A 21,719-nucleotide genomic window follows, 5' to 3' on the forward strand; every position below is an offset into this window, starting at 1 on the left:
AAGTAGTATGAATCTCTGTGTTACATTTGTTTCTTAAGAATAATTCTAGAGATCACCTGGTTCCTCTAAATTTAATTTCTGCATTAGACATTTAAATATCGATCTTTATATGGTATCACGTGGGTGAGCATCATGTCCATGGTACAGCTGGAGATACAAAATCCAAAAGGAAACATTCAATCAAGTTGAAATCAGAGAATTGAATGCGTATTGCCGAACAATGGTTGAGTTTCATCACTTGCCTTACCTGTATTTTTGCACCTAATCTCTGTGTTATTACCTTCTTTTCAGCTTGGAGATATCAAGTGTACTGATCAAACAACAACATCTTCCTTATCATTCTTAAACTGTGATATTTCTCACCCAGTGTTCAAGAGGACAACAGCAGTAAGTACTAAAACCTTTTACTTTCACATTTGTTGTTGAAAAACATTTTGTTAAGGCATTAATAATTTTATAATAATAACAGTACAAATATAAATATCATCATAGCGCAAAGACCAACTCCCTCCCTCACAAGTCCCACCTCTTCTAAACAATAATCTAACTCACCCCCTTCCCCCCCCGCCCCCGGCCACGCTCTAGCAACACTTTCTTCACTCGCGGGGTTTTACCCGCCCACATAAAACCCCAAATCACTTTATTTATCCATTTAAAAAAGGCTCTTGGGGTAAAGATGGGGAGGCACTGAAAAACAAACATAAACCTCGGGAGGACCGTAATTTTCACGGTCTGTCTCTCCCTGCCAGTGACAGCGGGAGCATGTCCCACCTTCGAAAGTCCTCCTTTATCTGTTCTACTAGCCAGGTCAGATTTAGTTTATGTAACAGCCCCCAGTCCCGTGCCACCTGATTTCCCAAATAACGAAAGCTTCCTCCCACCACTCTGAATGACAGCTCTCCCAATCTCCTCTGCTGCCTCCTTGCCTGGATTGCAAACATCTCTCTTTTCCCCATATTCAATTTGTACCCCGAAAACCGGCCAAATTCTCATAAAATCCTTACAATTTCTCCCATCCCCCATAACGGGTCAGAAATATACAGGAGCAGGCCGTCGGCGTATAGCAAGACTCTGTGTTCTACCCAAACCTAATAGAATTTTTTGAGGAAGTGACAAAGTTAATTGATGAGGGAAGGGCTGTAGATGTCGTATACATGGACTTTAGTAAGGCGTTTGATAAGGTTTCCCATGGCAGGTTGATGGAAAAAGTGAAGTTGTATGGGGTTCAGGGTGTACTAGCTAGATGGATAAAGAACTGGCTGGGCAACAGGAGACAGAGAGTAGTGGTGGAAGGGAGTGTCTCAAAATGGAGAAGGGTGACTAGTGGTGTTCCACAGGGATCCGTGCTCGGACCACTGTTGTTTGTGATCTACATAAATGACCTGGAGGAAGGTATAGGTGGTCTGATTAGCAAGTTTGCAGATGATACTAAGATTGGTGGAGTTGCAGATAGCGAGGAGGACTGTCAGAGAATACAACAAAATATAGATAGATTGGAGAGTTGGGCAGAGAAATGGCAGATGGAGTTCAATCCAGGCAAATGCGAGGTGATGCATTTTGGAAGATCAAATTCAAGAGCGGACTATATGGTCAATGGATGGGTCTTGGGGAAAATTGATGTGCAGAGAGATCTGGGAGTTCAGGTCCATTGTACCCTGAAGGTGGCAACACAGGTTGATAGAGTGGTCAAGAAGGCATACAGCATGCTTGCCTTCATCGGACAGGGTATTGAGTACAAGAGTTGGCAGGTCATGTTACAGTTGTATAGGACTTTGGTTAGGCCACATTTGGAATACTGCGTGCAGTTCTGGTCGCCACATTACCAGAAGGATGTGGATGCTTTGGAGAGGGTGCAGAGGAGGTTCACCAGGATGTTGCCTGGTATGGAGGGTGCTAGCTATGAAGAAAGGTTGAGTAGATTAGGATTGTTTTCGTTGGAAAGACGGAGGTTGAGGGGGGACCTGATTGAGGTCTACAAAATTATGAGAGGTATGGACAGGGTGGACAGCAACAAGCTTTTCCCAAGAGTGGGGGTGTCAGTTACAAGGGGTCACGATTTCAAGGTGAGAGGGGGAAAGTTTAAGGGAGACGTGCGTGGAAAGTTTTTTACGCAGAGAGTGGTGGGTGCCTGGAACGCTTTACCAGCGGAGGTGGTAGAGGCGGGCACGATAGCATCATTTAAGAAGCATCTAGACAGGTATATGAATGGGCGGGAACAGAGGGAAGTAGACCTTGGAAAATAGGAGACAGGTTTAGATAAAGGATCTGGATCGGCGCAGGCTGGGAGGGCCGAAGGGCCTGTTCCTGTGCTGTAATTTTCTTTGTTCTTTGTTCTTTACTCCTGACTGCACACAGTAGCAATTCCAGGGAAGTAGTATGAATCTCTGTGTTACATTTGTTTCTTAAGAATAATTCTAGAGATCACCTGGTTCCTCTAAATTTAATTTCTGCATTAGACATTTAAATATCGATCTTTATATGGTATCACGTGGGTGAGCATCATGTCCATGGTACAGCTGGAGATACAAAATCCAAAAGGAAACATTCAATCAAGTTGAAATCAGAGAATTGAATGCGTATTGCCGAACAATGGTTGAGTTTCATCACTTGCCTTACCTGTATTTTTGCACCTAATCTCTGTGTTATTACCTTCTTTTCAGCTTGGAGATATCAAGTGTACTGATCAAACAACAACATCTTCCTTATCATTCTTAAACTGTGATATTTCTCACCCAGTGTTCAAGAGGACAACAGCAGTAAGTACTAAAACCTTTTACTTTCACATTTGTTGTTGAAAAACATTTTGTTAAGGCATTAATAATTTTATAATAATAACAGTACAAATATAAATATCATCATAGCGCAAAGACCAACTCCCTCCCTCACAAGTCCCACCTCTTCTAAACAATAATCTAACTCACCCCCTTCCCCCCCCGCCCCCGGCCACGCTCTAGCAACACTTTCTTCACTCGCGGGGTTTTACCCGCCCACATAAAACCCCAAATCACTTTATTTATCCATTTAAAAAAGGCTCTTGGGGTAAAGATGGGGAGGCACTGAAAAACAAACATAAACCTCGGGAGGACCGTAATTTTCACGGTCTGTCTCTCCCTGCCAGTGACAGCGGGAGCATGTCCCACCTTCGAAAGTCCTCCTTTATCTGTTCTACTAGCCAGGTCAGATTTAGTTTATGTAACAGCCCCCAGTCCCGTGCCACCTGGATTCCCAAATAACGAAAGCTTCCTCCCACCACTCTGAATGACAGCTCTCCCAATCTCCTCTGCTGCCTCCTTGCCTGGATTGCAAACATCTCTCTTTTCCCCATATTCAATTTGTACCCCGAAAACCGGCCAAATTCTCATAAAATCCTTACAATTTCTCCCATCCCCCATAACGGGTCAGAAATATACAGGAGCAGGCCGTCGGCGTATAGCAAGACTCTGTGTTCTACCCCCTCTTGCACCCACCCTGTTCCAGCCCCTTGAAGCTCTCAGTGCTATCACCAGTGGCTCTATGGCTAAAGCAAACAGCAGTGGGGCGAGGGGGCATCTGTACTTCGTCCCCCGGTGCAATTTTAAATAGTCTGACGTCAACCGATTCGTTCGGACACTCGCCACCGGTGCCTGGTACAACAACCGGACCAAAACAATAAAGCCAAGCCCAAACCCGAACTGTTCCATCACCTCCCACAAATAGTTTCCATTCCACCTGGTCGAAGGCCTTTTCTGTGTCCATTGCGACCACTACTTCCGCCTCCCTTCCCTCTGGGGGCATCATGATCACATTTAGGAGCCTTCTAACATTGGCCGTTAGCTGCCTGTCCTTAACAAACCCCGTTTGGTCCTCCCTTATCACCTCCGGGACACATTCTTCTATTCCTGAGGCCAAGATTTTAGCCAACAGTTTGGCATCAATATACAATAGGGAGATTGGCCTGTATGACCCGCATAGCTCAGGGTCCTTCTCCCGCTTCAGGATCAGTGAGATCGAGGCCTGTGACATTGTCGGGGGAAAGCCCCCATTCCCTTGCCTCATTGAATGTCCTCACCAGCAGTGGGCCCAACATCCCAGAGAACTTTTTGTAAAATTCCACTTGGTAGCCGTCCGGTCCGGGGCCTTACCCGACTGTATGGCTTCCAGCCCCTCTGCTATTTCTTCAGTCCCGATCGGGGCTCCCAGCCCATCCACCAACCCTTTCTCCACCCTCAGAAACTCCAGCCCTGCCAGAAACTGCCTCATCCCTTCCATCCCAGCTGGGGGTTCCGATTTTATAGCCGGCTGTAAAACTCCTTAAACACCCTGTTCACCCCTACTGGGTCCAAGACTGTGTTCCCAGCTCAGTCCTTCACTCTACCTAACGCCCTGGCCACCTCCCTTTTCCTTACCTGATGTGCAAGCATTCTGCTGGCCTTCTCTCCATACTCATATATCGCCCCCCATGCCTTCCTCAGCTGCTCCACCGCCTTCCCCGTAGACAACAGACCAAACCCCATCTGTAGCCTCCGCAGCTCCTTCAATAACCCCGCCTCCGGGGCCTCCGCGTAACTTCTGTCGACCTGGAGTATTTCCCCAACCAACCTATCTATCTCTGCTCTCTCCACCTTCCTCCTATGGGCCCATATCGATATTAGTTCCCCTCTAACCACTGCCTTCAGCCCTTCCCAAACCATTGCTGCCGAGACTTCCCCCATGTCATTTATTTCGAGGTAGTTCTGGATGGACTCCCTCATACACCCGCACACCCCCTCGTCCGCGAACAGTCCTACGTCCAATCTCCATTGCGATCACTGGCCCCCCTCCTTGTATACCTGTAAATCCACCCAATATGGGGCATGGTCCGACACAGCAATCGCTGAATACTTGGTATCAACCACCCCCGCCTGTGGAGCCCTGTTCAGGATAAAATATCCGATGCAAAAAGAAAGAAAACTCCTCACTTGGCCAACCAAACTTCCATGGGTCTACCCCACCCATCTGCTCCATGAACCCCTTTAGTTATTTCGCCATTGCTGGCACCCTCTCTATCTTTGAGCTCGACCGGACCAACCTTGGATCAATGACTGTATTAAAGTCCCCCCCGCCATGATCAACTTGTGTGAATCCATGTCCGGGATCTTCCCCAATACCTGTCTATACTTTCACATTTTAAAAGTAGACATTCCTTGCTCTTCACCTAAAACGTGAACGTGCACATACACATGTACATGAGACAGTGTGGCCATTACATGTATGCACACATGTACATAAACAGTACCCCCCCCCCCCCCACATGTAGGCATACACCCTTTCCCCAAATGCATTCACATTCATCCGCACAGATGTAGGGGGGATATCGGGCCGTTCCTACCGTCGGGATCTTCCTGTCCCACAGACGGAGACCCCTGCCACGGGTTCCCTGGCAGTGGAGGGTCCGAACACCGGGAAACCCCATTGGCACCAGCGGCACGGAAGATCCTGCCGATGGAAATGCCACCCACGGCCAATGGCGGGCCGTGGAAATCCCACCCACGGCCAATGGCGGGCTGTGGAAATGCCACCCACGGCCAATGGCGGGCTGTGGAAATCCCACCCACGGCCAATGGCGGGCCGTGGAAATCCCACCCACAGTCATAGATATGAACAAATAACCAGAACCTGCATTTATATTGTACCAATAACATTAAAAATGTCCCATGATACTTCACAGTGGCATAATCAGAAATAAATAGATGCTAAGCATAGAAATCATAGAATTTACAGTGCAGAAGGAGGCCATTCAGCCCAAGTGTACAGAGGCCCCTGAAAGAGCCCACACCTCCACCCTATCCCCGTAACCCAGCAACCCCACCTAACCTTTGGACACTAAGGGGCAATTTAGCGTGACCAACCCATCTAACCCGCACATCTTTGGACTGTGGGAGGAAACCGGAGCACCCGGAGGAAACCCATGCAGACACGGGGAGAACGTGCAGACTCCACACAGTCACCCAAAGCCGGAATTGAACCCAGGTCCCTGGAGCTGTGAAGCAACAGTGCAAACCACTGTGCCACTGTGCCGCAAATGGAGAATATTAGGTAGATTCAAAAATAGATTGGATGAAGAGGTGAGTTTTAAGAATAATTTTAAAGAAAAAGAGAGAGAATCAAAGGCAAAGGAGTTTCTTCAGGGAATTCTAGAATCTAAGGCCAATTAAAGGAAAGTTATCATTATGAGATGACGAGTGGGGGGCACACAACGACAGAGTTGGAAGAACAGAGAGTTCAGGGATCAAGGAAGCTCGTTGCTAAAGTAAATGTTGGTCCCGTCAGAGGAGAAGATTGGGAAACTAATGGGAAAGAAAATCATCAAAAGGCTTTGAACAAATATTTTAGGCGGCTTTCTCCGTCCTACCGCCCCCGATTTCTGGTTCAGGACGCCGTCGCGATTCTCCGTTTCACCGGCTGGTCAATGGGGTTTCCCATTGTGGGTCAGCCCATCGCCGTCGGGAAAACCCCGGGTTTCTGGCAAAACAGAGAATCCCGGCGGCGGAGAATTCAGCCCTTTGTATCTATCTATTTATAGGGGAGGCAGTGGCCTAGTGGTAATACCACCGGACCAGTAATCCAGAGGCGCAGAGGTGATCCGGGTTCAAATCCCGCCATGGCAGATGGTGAAATTTGAATTCAATAAAAATCTGGAATTAAAGGTCTAAAGATGGTCATGAAACCATTGTTAATTGTTGTAAAACCCCATCTGGTTCACGAGTGCTTTTTAGGGAAGGAAATCTGCCATCCTTACCTGTTCTGGCCGACATGTGACTCCAGACCCACAACAATGTAGTTGACTCTTAACTGCTGTCAGGGGTGGGCAATAAATGCTGACCCATTTATGGCCAGAAACACCCACATCCCATGAACGAATAAAAAAAAATCTTCAAGGTAGAAGATAGTTGGAGGGAAGATGTGTAAAGTTAAGCATGAAGCAATAGGATGGGGTAGCAATATATGGGCAATGGTGACCAGATTGTGACAGGAAGAGACAGGAGTGAATAAACCTAAGAGTACGCCAGCAAATCTGATCAGAAGAAGGAAAAATGGCTTTAAATGAACAAAGGGTTAGGGGAAAAGAGATTTGGAAATCCAAAGATAAAAGTTGAGGCAATAGTTAGGTGGGAAAAGACTAGCTGATTGGAAGGGCGGAGAGCAGCGAGTTTATCAGTAATAGTGAATCACAGAGTAAGATCCATGCAGGGTACGACAGAAAACCAAAATTGAAGTCACTTTATCTGAATTCTTTGAATATCTGCCATAAAATGGATGAACTAGAGATAAAAATATAAATAACTGGTTTACATCTAATCACCATTACAGAGACATGACTACAAAGTGACATAGGTTGGGAAATAAATATTCCAGGGTACACAATATTTTGAAATGATGTGGAGATGCCGGTGTTGGACTGGGGTGAGCACAGTAAGAAGTCTTACAACACCAGATTAAAGTCCAACAGGTTTGTATCAAATCACTAGCTTTTGGAGAACTGCTCCTTCCTCGGATGATTTACCTGAGGAAGGAGCAGTGCTCCGAAAGCTAGCGATTTGAAACAAACCTGTTGGACTTTAAACTGGTGTTGTAAGACTTCTAACATTTTGAAAAGACAAGCAGAATAGAAAAGAAGGAGGACTCACCTTCAGGCAACAGAGAGCACCGGACCTGAGAGGAGCACTCTACAGGGAGTGGACGATAAAGGCAACGTGAGCTGTGAGGAGGATACAGAGATGCTTCAGTGGGATTTGGACAGGCTGAGTGAGTGGGACACATGCATGGCAGATGCAGTATAATGTGGATAAATGTGAGGTTATCCACTTTGGTAGCAAAAATAGAAAGGCAGATTATTATTTGAATGAGTGTAAATTGAGAGAGATGGATACTCAGTGAGACCTTGGTGTAATCGTGCATCAGTTGCTGAAAGTAAGCGCGCAGGTACAGCAGGCAGTAAAGAAGGCAAACGGTATGTTGGCCTTCATAGCGAGAGGATTTGAGTATAGGAATAGAGATGTTGTCCTGCAATTGTACAGGGCCTTGGTGAGGCCACATGTGGAGTAGTGTGTGCAGTTTTGGTATCATAATCTGAGGAAGAATGTTGTTGCAATGGAGGGACTGCAGCGAAGGTTTACCAAGCTGATTCCTGGGATGGCGGGACTGTCACATGAGGAAAGACTAAGTCGGTTAGGTTTATGTATATTGATGTTTAGAAGAGTGAGAGGGGATCTCATAGAAAATTACAAAATTCTAACAGGATTAGACAGGGTAGATTCAGAAAGAATGTTCCTGATGGTGGGGGAGTCCAGAACTCGGGATCATAGTTTGAGGATAAGGGTGCCTTTTAGGACTGAGGTGAGGAGAAATTTCTTCACCCAGAGAGTGGTGAATCTGTGGATTTCACTACCACAGAAAGTAGTTGAGACCAAAACGTTGTGTAATTTCAAGAAGGAGTTAGATATAGCTCTTGGGGCGAAAGGGATCAAGGGATATGGGGGAAAGGTGGGGTCAGGGTATTGAACCTGATGATCAGCCATGATCAGAATGAATGGCGGAACAGTATTGAAGGGCCGAATGGCCTCCTCCTGCTTCTATGTTCTATGTATGTTTCTATGTAGTGCAGGAGCCTCCTGTGGCCACTCCCTTTCTACAGATATACTGTTTTGAAGACTGTTGGGGGAGATGATTTGCAGGGGAAAGTAGCAGAAGCCAACTTCATGGCATTACGGGTGGGTGTGCTGCACAACAGGGGAGACGGAAGTGCGGCAGGGCTGTTGTGGTAGGGGATTCAATTGTCAGGGGAACATACAGGCATTTCTGCGGCTGCAAAAGAGACTTCAAGATGGTACATTGTCACCCGGGTGCCAGGGTCCCTGACGTCTCGGATCGTGTTTTCAGAATCCTTAAGGAGGAGAGGGAAGAGTCACAAGTCGTGGTATACATCGGTACCAATGAAATAGGTAAGAGAAGGGGATTTAAAACAGGAATTTAGGCAGCTAGGGTAGAAGCTGAGAGCCAGGACAAACCATGTTGTCATCTCTGGTTTGTTGCCGGTGCTAGTGAAGTGAGGAACAGGGAGAGAGTGCAGATAAACACGTGGTTGCAGGGTTGGTGTAGGAGGGAGGGTTTCAGTTACGTGGATAATTGGAGCACATTCTGGGGAAGGTGGGACCTGTACAGATAGGACGGTTTACACCTGAACCAGAGGGGCACCAATATCCTGGGAGGAAAATTTGCTACGGCTCTTCGCGGGGGGGGGGAGCGTTTAAACTAATATGTCAGGGGGATGGGAAAACGAGCTGTAGTCCAGAAGCCAGTGTTGAGAGTAGTGAGGTACTGAGGAGGGTATCAAGGTAGCAGGAGTGTACCGACAGACAGAAAGGTGGGTTGAAGTGTGTCTACTTCAATGCAAGGAGCATCCGGAATAAGGTAGGTGAACTTGGAGCGTGGATTAGAATTTGGGACTACGATGTTGTGGCCATTCGGAGACATGGTTAGAACAGGGACAGGCATGCTTGTTGGAAGTTCCGGGGTATAGATGTTTCAGTAAGAGTAGGGAAGGTGGTAAAAGAGGTGGAGGAGTAGCATTGTTAATCAAGGATAGTTTGACGGCTGCAGAAAGGCAGTTCGAAGGGGATCTGCCTACTGAGGTAATATGGGCCGAAGTTAGAAATAGGAAAGGAGCGGTCACGTTGTTAGGAGTTTTCTCTAGGCCCCCAAATAGTAATAGAGATGTGGAGGAAGAAAACAGATTATGGATAGGTGTGGAGGTCTCAGGTTAGTTGTCATGGGTGACTTTAACTTTCCATATATTGATTGGAACCTCTATAGGTCGAACAGTTCGGATGGGGCAGTTTTTGTACAGTGTGTGCAGGAGGGTTTGCTGACACAATATGTGGATAGGCCAACAAGGGGGGGGGGGGGGGGGGGGGACATTAGATTTGGTACTGGGTTAGATTTGTTTGTGGGAGAGAACTTTGGAGATAGTGACCACAATTCGGTGTCTTTCACTATTGCAATGTAGAGGGATAGGGCCATACGGCAGGGCAAGGTTTATAATTGGGGAGGAGTAATTATGATGCGATTAGGCAAGAATTAGGAAACATAAGATGGGAACAGAAACGGTCAGGGAAAGGCACAAATGAAAAATGGAGCTTGTTCAAGGAACAAATACTGCGTGTCCTTGATAGGTATGTCCCTGTCAGGCAGGGAGGAAATGTCTGTGTGAGGGAACCATGGTTCACAAAAGAGGTTGACCGTCTTGTCAAGAGGAAAAAGGAAGCGTACGTAAGGATGAGAAAACCAGGTTCAGTTGGGTCGCTTGAGGGTTACAAGGTAGCAAGGAATGTGCTAAAACAAGGGCTTAGGAGAGCTAGGAGGGGGCATGAGAAGTCCTTGGCGGGTCAGATCAAGGAAAACCCCAAGGCTTTTTACTCTTATGTGAGAAATAAAAGAATGACTAGGGTGAGGGTAGGGCCGGTCAAGGACAGTAGTGGGAACTTGTGCATGGAGTCAGAAGAAATAGGAGAGGTGTTGAATGAATACTTTTCTTCAGTGTTCACCAAGGATAGGGGCCGTGTTTTTAGGGATGAGAGTGTGATACAGGCAGGTAGACTGGAGGAGGTAGATGTTCTGAGGAAGGATGTATTAGCAATTTTGAAAAACCTGAGGGTCGACAAGTCCCCTGGGCCAGAAGGGATGTATCCAAGGATTCTTTGGGAGACAAGGGATGAGATTGCAGAGCCTTTGGCTTTGATCTTTGGGTCCTCACTGTCCACGGGGATAGTGCCAGAGGACTGGAGAGTGGCGAATGTTGTTTCTCTGTTCAAGAAAGGAAATAGGAATGACCCTGGTAATTATCGGCCAGTTAGTCTTACTTTGGTGGTCGGTAAGTTAATGGAAAAGGTCCTGTTGTATATTTTGGACCCGCTAGAGGGGATGGAGAAGGTCATGCGGATACTTGGGGACTTTGGGAGCTTCTCGGGGTACAAGTTGAACGTGGGGAAAAGTGAGCTGTGTGTAATCCACACCAGGGGCCAGGAGGAGAGACTGGGAGAGCTCCTGCTCAAGATAGTGGAGAGGAGCTTTCGATATTTAGGTATACAGGTGGCTAGGAGCTGGGATGCCCTACACAGGCACAACTTGTCTCGGCTTGTAGAGCAGATGGAGGGAGACTTTAAAAGGTGGGACATACTCCTGCTTTCCCTGGCGGGAAGAGTGCAAACTGTGAAGATGACGGTTCTTCCCAGATTCTTGTTCGTTTTTCAGTGCCTCCCCATTTTCATCCCCAAATCCTTTTTCAAGCGGGTAAACAAGGTTATCACGGGATTCGTTTGGGAAAATAAAACTCCGCGAGTCATGAGGGTATTCTTGGAGCATAGCCCGGGGTGGGGGGGGTGGGGGTGGGGGGCAGGAGGGGGGGGGGGGGGGTGGTTTGGCACCGCCGAACCTCTGCAGCTACTATTGGGCAGCAAATGTGGCCATGATTAGGAAGTGGGCAATGGAGGAGGGGTCGGTGTAGGGGCGGCATCATGCAAAGGCACCAGCCTAGGGGCACTAGTAACGGCACCACTGCCGTTCTCGCCGGCACGGTACACCACAAGCCCCGTGGTGTCGGCGTCACTGAGGGTCTGGGGTCAGTGGAGGAGGCACAGGAAGGAGGAGGGGGCCTCAGTTTGGACCCCGATACGGAACTCCCCGATACGGAGATTTGTTCCGGGCAGGATAGATGGGGGGTTCCAAGGCTGGTATAGGGCAGGCATTAGAAGGATGGGAGACCTGTTTATAGATGGGACTTTCCCCAGCGTGCAGGCACTGAAGGAGAGGTTCGGCCTCCCCCCCCCGGGAAATATTTTCAGATATCTCCAGGTTCGGGACTTTCTCAACATAGAACATAGAACATTACAGCGCAGTACAGGCCCTTCAGCCCTCGATGTTGCACCGTCCTGTGAAACCACTCTAAAGCCCATCTACACTATTTCCTTATCGTCCATATGCCTATCCAATGAACACTTGAATGCGTTTAGTGTTGGCGAGTCCACTACTGTTGCAGGCAGGGCATTCCACGCCCCTACTACTCTCTGAGTAAAGAACCTACCTCTGACATCTGTCCTATATCTATCTCCCCTCAATTTAAAGCTATGTCCCCTTGTGCTAGACATCACCATCCGAGGAAAAAGGCTCTCACTGTCCATGCTATCTAATCCTCTGATCATCTTGTATGCCTCAATTAAGTCACCTCTTAACCTTCTTCTTCTCTAATGAAAACAGCCTCAAGTCCTTCAGCCTTTCCTCATATGATCTTCCCTCCATACCAGGCAACATCCTTGTAAATCTCCTCTGTACCCTTTCCAATGCTTCCACATCCTTCCTATAATGTGGCGACCAGAACTGCACGCAATACTCCAAATGCGGCCGCAGCAGAGTTTTGTACAACTGCAACATGACCTCATGACTCCGAAACTCAATTCCTCTACCAATAAAAGCTAACACACCGTACGCCTTCTTAACAACCCTCTCAACCTGGGTGGCAACTTTCAGGGATCTATGGACATGGACACTGAGATCTCTCTGCTCGTCCACACTACCAAGAATCTTACCATTAGCCCAGTACTCTGTCTTCCTGTTATTCCTTCCAAAATGAATCACCTCACACTTTTCTGCATTAAACTCCATTTGCCACCTGTCAGCCCAGCTCTGCAGCTTATCTATGTCCCTCTGTAATTTGTAACATTCTTCCACGCTGTCCACAACTCCACCGACTTTAGTGTCATCTGCAAATTTACTCACCAATCCTTCTACGCCCTCCTCTAGGTCATTTATAAAAATGACAAACAGCAGCGGCCCTAAAACAGATCCTTGTGGTACACCACTAGTAACAGGACACCAGTCAGAACATTTCCCATCAACCACCACCCTTTGTCTTCTATCAGCTAGCCAATTTCTGATCCAAACTGCTGAATCACCCTGAATCCCATGCCTCTGTATTTTCTGCAATAGCCTACCTTGGGGAACCTTATCAAACGCTTTACTGAAATCCATATACACCACATCAACTGCTTTACCCTCATCCACCTGTTTGGTCACCTTCTCGAAGAATTCAATGAGGTTTGGGAGGCACGACTTATCCTTCACAAAACCATGTTGACTATCTCAAGAAACATAGAACATAGAACATTACAGCGCAGTACAGGCCCTTCGGCCCACAATGTTGCACCATCGTGTGAAACCCTTCTAAAGTCCCTCTACACTATTCCCTTATCGTCCATATGCCTATCTAATGACCATTTGAATGCGTTTAGTGTTGGTGAGTCCACTACTGTTGCAGGCAGGGCATTCCACGCCCCTACTACTCTCTGAGTAAAGAACCTACCTCTGACATCTGTCCTATATCTATCTCCCCTCAATTTAAAGCTATGTCCCCTCGTGCTGGACATCACCATCCGAGGAAAAAGGCTCTCGATGTCCACCCTGTCTAATCCTCTGATCATCTTGTATGCCTCAATTAAGTCACCTCTTAACCTTCTTCTTCTCTAATGAAAACAGCCTCAAGTCCTTCAGCCTTTCCTCATATGATCTTCCCTCCATACCAGGCAACATCCTTGTAAATCTCCTCTGTACCCTTTCCAATGCTTCCACATCCTTCCTATAATGTGGCGACCAGAACTGCACGCAATACTCCAAATGCGGCCGCAGCAGAGTTTTGTACAACTGCAACATGACCTCATGACTCCGAAACTCAATTCCTCTACCAATAAAAGCTAACACACCGTACGCCTTCTTAACAACCCTCTCAACCTGGGTGGCAACTTTCAGGGATCTATGGACATGGACACCGAGATCTCTCTGCTCGTCCACACTACCAAGAATCTTACCATTAGCCCAGTACTCTGTCTTCCTGTTATTCCTTCCAAAATGAATCACCTCACACTTTTCTGCATTAAACTCCATTTGCCACCTGTCAGCCCAGCTCTGCAGCTTATCTATGTCCCTCTGTAATTTGTAACATTCTTCCACGCTGTCCACAACTCCACCGACTTTAGTGTCATCTGCAAATTTACTCACCAATCCTTCTACGCCCTCCTCTAGGTCATTTATAAAAATGACAAACAGCAGCGGCCCTAAAACAGATCCTTGTGGTACACCACTAGTAACAGGACACCAGTCAGAACATTTCCCATCAACCACCACCCTTTGTCTTCTATCAGCTAGCCAATTTCTGATCCAAACTGCTGAATCACCCTGAATCCCATGCCTCTGTATTTTCTGCAATAGCCTACCATGGGGAACCTTATCAAACGCTTTACTGAAATCCATATACACCACATCAACTGCTTTACCCTCATCCACCTGTTTGGTCACCTTCTCGAAGAATTCAATGAGGTTTGGGAGGCACGACTTACCCTTCACAAAACCATGTTGACTATCTCAAGAAACATAGAACATAGAACATTACAGCGCAGTACAGGCCCTTCGGCCCACAATGTTGCACCATCGTGTGAAACCCTTCTAAAGTCCCTCTACACTATTCCCTTATCGTCCATATGCCTATCTAATGACCATTTGAATGCGTTTAGTGTTGGTGAGTCCACTACTGTTGCAGGCAGGGCATTCCACGCCCTTACTACTCTCTGAGTAAAGAACCTACCTCTGACATCTGTCCTATATCTATCTCCCCTCAATTTAAAGCTATGTCCCCTCGTGCTGGACATCACCATCCGAGGAAAAAGGCTCTCGATGTCCACTGTATCTAATCCTCTGATCATCTTGTATGTCTCAATTAAGTCCCCTCTTAACCTTCTCTCTAACGAAAACAGCCTCAAGTCCCTCAGCCTTTCCTCATATGATCTTCCCTCATTTCCGCTGGGGACATTTCCGCTGTTACCTCCGCGAAGGATATAGGACAGGGCGGTGTCTGGCATCTGGGTAGGAGGGGGGAAGGTGTCTGACATATATCAGGTGCTGCAGGAGGCGGAGGAAGCCCCAGTGGAGGAGCTGAAGGGCAAGTGGGAGGAGGAGCTGGATGAGGGCCTGTGGGCTGATGCCCTGGACAGGGTGAATTCGCCCGCATCATGAGCCATTCTCAGTTTGATTCAATTTAAGGTGGTGCACCTGGGCTCACATGACGACGGCAAGAATGAGCAAGTTTTTTGGGGTAGAAGACAGATGCGCGAGATGTGCAGGGAGTCCAACGAACCATTTCCATATGATCTGGGCATGCCCGGCGCTTAAAGAATTTTGGCAGGGCTTTGCGAGGGCTATGTCCAGGATTTTGGACACGCGGGTGAAGTCGAGTCCAACAATAGCGATCTTTGGGCTTTGGGGTGTTGGACAATCCGGGAGTGCAGGAAGCGAAAGAGGCCGAGGTGTTGGCCTTTGCCTCCCTGGTAGCCCGGAAGCGGATCCTGTTAATGTGGAGGGACTCGAAACCCCCGAGCGTGGAGACCTGGGTTAGCGATATGGCTGGGTTTCTCAGCCTAGAGCAAATAAAGTTTGCCTTAGAAAGGGTCCTTGATGGGGTTCTTCCGGCGGTGGCAACCTTCCCCTGACTTTCTAGGGGAGCAGTAAAGTGTCACCAGCAGCAGCAATGGGGAGGGGGGGGGGGGGCAAACAAACTTAAATTCTACAAATAGTCTTACACCAGGCCAGCCCCCGATTACACATCCCCGCTAATGCGTTTCACCCACATGCAGTTGCCCCTTAGTTCAAGTCCAGCTTTTCATGTCCAATGAATGTCCATGCCTCATCCGGCCTATCAAAATAATTGTGCCTGTCCTCGTACGTTACCCAAAGTCTCGCCAGGTGCAGGAGCCCAAACTTCACCCCTTTGCTGTGGAGGACCGCCTTGGCCCGGTTGAAACCCGCACGCCTCCTCACCAGCTCAGCTCTCAAGTCCTGGTAAATGCGAATCTCGCCGTTCTCCAACTTGCTGCTCTGCTCCTTCTTTGCCCACCGCAGGACCCGTTCCCTGTCTGTAAAGCGGTGGAACCTTATCACCATCGCCCTCGGTGGCTCGTTTGCCCTCGGCATCCTGGTGAGGACCCTATGCACCCCATCCAGCTCTAAGGGCCACGGGAAGGTACCCGCGCCCATCAGCGTCCCCTGCATTGTGGTCACATACGTGCTCGTGTCCACCCCCTCCACACCTTCAGGGAGGCCCAGGATCCGCAGATTGTGACTCCAAGACCTGTCTAGGTCATCCAGCCTCTCCTGCCATCTCTTGTGTAAGGCCTCGTGTGCCTCCACCCTGACCGCCAGGCCCAGGATCTCGTCCTTGTTCTCAGACACCTTCCTCTCCACCTGCTTGATCGCCTTCTCCTGTGCCTTCTGGACCTCCACCATCTTTTCCATGGAGGCCTTCATAGGGGCCAGTATCTCCGGTTTTAGCTCCGCAAAACAGCTCCTCAAGAAGTCCTGCTGCTATCTGGCCCGCTGGGCCCATGCTTCCCGATCTGCGCCGACCGCCATTTTGTTCTCCCGGACCCGCTCTGTCTTCCTCCCCGTAATCGCACGTTTTACGGCCCCGCTCCTGGTTCCCTCCATACAGCACCAGGGGGAACTTTTCCAGCGTCCGTTCCCACGCTGGCACCCTCCCTACAAGTGCCGCCGCCGCTCCGTTAAACGGCCCAAAATCCCGGTCCCGGCGGGAGCTGCCGTGTGTGTGACCTTGCTGGACATGGCCGCTACCAAAAGTCATTTGTTGGGAAAGTTATTACTTCGAGATTTGTTCTGGTCTAAGGTGTAAATTTTTACTTTTAAGACATGACAGATGAGGACAGCCGAGTGGAATGTGTAGCCAGTCACATGTGGGGAGTTTGGACCCTACCAGCGTCCTATATTACAAGCTCCGATAATTTATTCAAACTCTGTTCTCTGATGTAACTACTGTTAAGGGGCCTCTAAAATACTCACATCAGTGTTTCCTGACCATTGGTATTTTTGATCTCTACCCATACTGATTCTATTTTTTGATTTTCTGATCCAAGACCCTTTCTCACTAATGTATTTATGACATTGTGTATTATCAGGGTTACTATAGAGTTGTACAGTGCAGAAAAGGCCCTTTGGCCCATCGAGCCTGCACTGACAATAGCTACCCCTGATCTCACTTCCCACCATTTGTCCCATATCTTTGAATGTGATGGGTGTTTCAACTGCAAACTTACTTATTGTCCCCCTGCCCTCCAACCACGTTTTCGTCGACATCATATATATATAAAACAAACAATACGGGACACAGCACTGATCCTTGTGCGCTGCTGGATACTGGCCTCCAGTTACACGAAAGGCCTTTTACCACCACCCTTTGTGTCCTATTACTAAGCTAGTTTCAGATCCATCTCAACAAGTTTCCATGTGCTTCAACCTTCTGAGTCAGTCTCCCATGTGAGACCTGTAAATGCCTTCGAAAAAAATCCACATAAACTACATCAACTACACTTTCTTCATCCACACACTCGGTCACTTTATCAAAAGGTTCTACCAAATTTGTTAGGCATGGTCAATCCATCCCTTTCTGAATGGAAATTAATTCTCATCTTCAGAATTTCCTCCAATAGCTTCCCGACCACTGATGTGAGACTCACCAGACTGTAATTCCCTATTTATGCCTACCACCCTTCTTGAAAAGTGGAACAACATTAACTGTTCTCCAGTCCTCTTGCACTCCCCCCCCCCAAAGCCAGAGAGGAATTAAAAACCTGCATCAGAGCCCCTGCAACCTCCTGCCTCACCTCACAGCAGCCTGGGATAAAATTCATCCCGGCCTGGCTATTTGTCTATTTTTAAGTCTGTCAAAGTCTCCAACACCTCCTCACTTCCCATGACAAACTGCTGAAAGTTTCCACAGCCCCATTTCCTGAATTCTGTACCTATGTGTACAGGAAGGATGGTCGTCCTTCTCCTAAGTGAAGACCGGTGAGAAGTATTCCTATAACAACTCAGTAACGTCCTGCAGCTTCACACACAGATTGCCCCCTTGGTCTCTAATGGACCCTACTCTTTCTCTGGTTAACCTCTTCCTCTTAATCTATTTGGAGAATATCTCAAGGAGCTCCCTAATCTTATTCTCAAGCCTTTTTTCATGCCCCTTTTTTGCTCTTCTAATTGCTTTCTTCAGTTCCCTCTTGCACTTCCGATATTCCTATCGCGCTGCAGTTGTATTTCTCCCTTTGGACTTCCTAAAAGTATTTCTCTTACTCCTTATCCAGTCCTGCATTGTCCTGGACATCCTGGATTCCCTGAACATATTGCTCCTGCTTTCCCCCTATAGGGAACATGTTGGACCTGTAATCTCCCCTGTCGGGAACTCGGCGTGGCGGCTGCGGACTCAATCCAGTGGCGCCACAGTCAGGGGAAAGGGAATCCGCTGGCAGGGGAGACTTTATCAGTGGCTGGGGGCACTGTTGGGGGGGCGGTCAGGGGCTCACGAGCCGGCCAAAGGGGGGGGGGCACTATTTTGCACGCCGGGTCCGCACACGGCCGGCGCCATGCAACATGGCGCCGGCCGTTGCAGGCCGCTGCCGTGCACATGCGCGGCCACAGACTCGGCAATTCTCCGAGCCGTATCAGCAGCCAGAGCCGGGTGCTCTACACTGCTAGCACCCAACCAAACAGAGGATCGGTGGCCGTTTTGCGCCGAACTTTGGGTCGTAAAACACCACCGTTCCCATGCCGGTGTCAGAAAATTACTTCAAAATTGGAGAATCCAGCCCACAGTTCTTCTTTGACACAGGAATTGTGGTGGTGGAATACACTGGAGGGATCCAGTGTGCTGCAGTAGACTGTCAACTTTGTAACATCTTTGTTAAGGGTCTGGTCCAGAGTTCAGAAGGATGAAGCTTGGTGGCAAAATAGATATCATAGAAGCATAGAATTTACAGTGCAGAAGGAGGCCATTCGGCCAATTGAGTCTGCACCGGCCCTTGGAAAGGGCACCCTACTTCAGCCCACATCTTCACCCGATCCCCATAACCCAGTAACCCCACTTTTTGGACACAAAGGGCAATTTAACATGGCCAATCCACCTAACCTGCACGTCTTTCGGGATTTGTGGGAGGAAACCCACGCAGACACGGAGAGAATGTGCAAACTCCGCATAGACAGTGACCCAAGCTGGGAATCAAACCTGGGACCCCGGAGCTGTGAAGCAACAGTGCTAACCATCGTGCTACCGTGCCACCAAATCATCAGTAGAGATTAACTGAGCCCTGTGGTAGTTCATTGGCCTGTTTCTCTTTGCACTTCACCCTTGTGCAAGATGGACACTGAATCATCTATTTGCAAAGAAGTGTTTCAACAACTATCAGAACTCAGATTGGAAGCTGTCTGATAGCTTTAGGAATTGGCCAGTGGCACCCTGTACTGTAGACAGCCCAGTAGCCCTATGTCTGTCCCAAAATGCTCCAATCCTGCCCGGTTTGGCGAGAGTGGAGAATCTAGCAGGAGCCACATCGCCAGAAACCCACTGGTGTAAAAACACTTTGAAATTCTCTCAGTGGCGGGCTAATGGCAAGTTGGTTTTCCCGCTTCTTGGTGGCGTGATTGCTATTTGCAATCATTTGTAACTCATGAATGCTCATTTAAACAGCTGCTTGCTGAGATCTCATTGACCCTCCAACCTTACATCATGTCATGGGGAAATCAAGTCGGCCTGAGACGCGTTTGAAAAAGAGTGAGATGCACAAGGCAGACCTCAGTTCACTTGAGAGATTGAGGTAAATGCAGTTTACATAGCCTACCTGCCATAGCGCTGTGCTGCTCCTGTTGCACTGAATGCCACTCTTCTGGGATAGACCAGATCATGCCCTCCAGTTCCATGCTATGCGGGTCTTTATAGACAGTGTTGTGCCGTGGGACTCATGGACTGTCCACTCTAATGGAATTTGACCAGGGGTGGTGTCTAAGATGGGGGGTACAACAAAGACAAAGGGGGCAATGTGAAATGAGGGATGTCCAAGTTTGGAAGGGATAGGGCGAGGGGCACAATGGCTCGTAAAGGATGAGGATGAAGAACAATGAAAGGCAGAGGGAAGACAAAGGGCTGGCAACCTGGACACCGACAAAGTTCCATGAATCGCTCACAAACGAGGGGTTCAAGGGGATGTAGACTCGAGATGGGGTGAGCAAAAAATAAACAAAATAAATAATATTTATTGTCACAGTAGGCTTACATTAACACTGCAATGAAGTTAGTGTGATAATCCCCTAGTCGCCACGATCCGGCGCCTGTTCGGGTACACAGAGGGAGAATTCGGAATTCTCAGCTGGTACGAGAATTGAACCCACGCTGCTGGCCTTGTTCTGCATCACAAACCAGCTGTATAGCCCATCCATATGGGGCACGGGCACCTCACAGGTGATGGGCTTGGGAGGGGGGGGGGGGGCGCTGCGAGAAGGGTGGAAATGTCCACCACAAAAACAACTAGATCTAGGCTGTCTGTAGGGCTGGTTGCTGGGGATGAGGGCTACCCATTTAAACAGTGGCTGATGAATCTAGTGGGTCACCCTCAGATACGTGCTGAGGAGGCTACAAAGCTGCTCACAGCTCCACACTCTCCCTCTTGGAGAAAACCATAGGACTTTTTAAGATGAGATTCAGATACCAGGAGCAGTCAGGTGGCTCCCCGCAATATTCAATGGAGTGGGTTTCCCCATGATCACAATGAGATCATCATTCATCCTCTTCCTGGACTGCATAGTTCTTCCGGTGCGGTTGCCAACTGTGCTGACCATCTGGGCAGCAACCTCCCAGGCCGGAGAGGTGAGGTTGGTGTGCTTCCTAGAACCTTCCCCTGGGTCAAGGAGGTGCCTCTGCATGGAGACTCCTTAAATCAAGGCTGTGGGGGGCATGAGTTATGAGTTAGGGAGAACAGTCAGCGTAGTGGAGGTGAAGACAGGATCAGATCAACATTTTTCCTGTCAGGAATGTAACTACCTGATACAGAAAATGGTAAATTAATATGCTCATGTGTCTGGAGATACTGTGTGAGCAGGGAGACAATTGAAAGAAGAATAAATATTTGAGTGACTGCATTTTAACAGATCTCAACTTTTAGAACCGACTACACACACTGTTGTTTCTCTCTGATGCTGCATCTTATCTTCCTGTTTAATTAGTCTCCACTGCTACCCAGTCATCTTCTGTTACAGTCTCTGGTGCTTTATGAGCATTGCCTAGATGTTGTCGGCCAATAACATTTTGTGTTTAAGACTAATTTAATAGCACTTAACGTTGAACAGTGTTTCTAATCTGTTACCTTTGCTCAGTTTATTATAACTTTTTTCTTACCTTGATAATCAATTGTAATGACAGGCCGCATTTTCTATTTCTTGGGATCTTGGGATGGCCTCATTTAAGGAGGAATTTGCAATTGTCAGCATCAATGTCAGCAAGTAAGTAGTGAATCAAATAGTTGTATATTTTAATAGAATGTTGATACTATTTAATCTCTAATATTGTCTTCAGTTTGACTTGGCCTCGAATTTCATATGATCTGAAAATTCATGTAATCTATCCATATGTCCAAATTAAATTATTTGTCTGAATGGTAAATAAAGAAGTAGATCTCTGAAAAATGCTATAAGCACATCCTGCCAATCTGCAAAACATCCACATACCCTGACTCATTTCTTTCTACTTAATAATAATAAATAATCTTTATTGTCACAAGTAGGCTTACATTAACACTGCAATGAAGTTACTGTGAAAATCCCCTAGT

The 21,719-nt window shown here is 47.8% G+C and overlaps 1 protein-coding gene across 1 annotated transcript in view; it reads left to right on the plus strand.

Moving 5' to 3' along the window:
* Positions 1-21,719, plus strand: part of LOC119974367 (integrin alpha-E-like) — a 406,093-nt gene that overhangs the window by 289,724 nt on the left and 94,650 nt on the right. The window contains 3 exon segments of the mRNA XM_038813139.1: positions 292-387; positions 2,661-2,756; positions 21,314-21,393. Of these exon segments, the coding sequence (XP_038669067.1) occupies positions 292-387; positions 2,661-2,756; positions 21,314-21,393 (272 nt within the window).

Source organism: Scyliorhinus canicula, chromosome 12 (genome assembly GCF_902713615.1).
Source record: "Scyliorhinus canicula chromosome 12, sScyCan1.1, whole genome shotgun sequence".
Taxonomy (NCBI): Eukaryota; Metazoa; Chordata; class Chondrichthyes; order Carcharhiniformes; family Scyliorhinidae; genus Scyliorhinus; species Scyliorhinus canicula.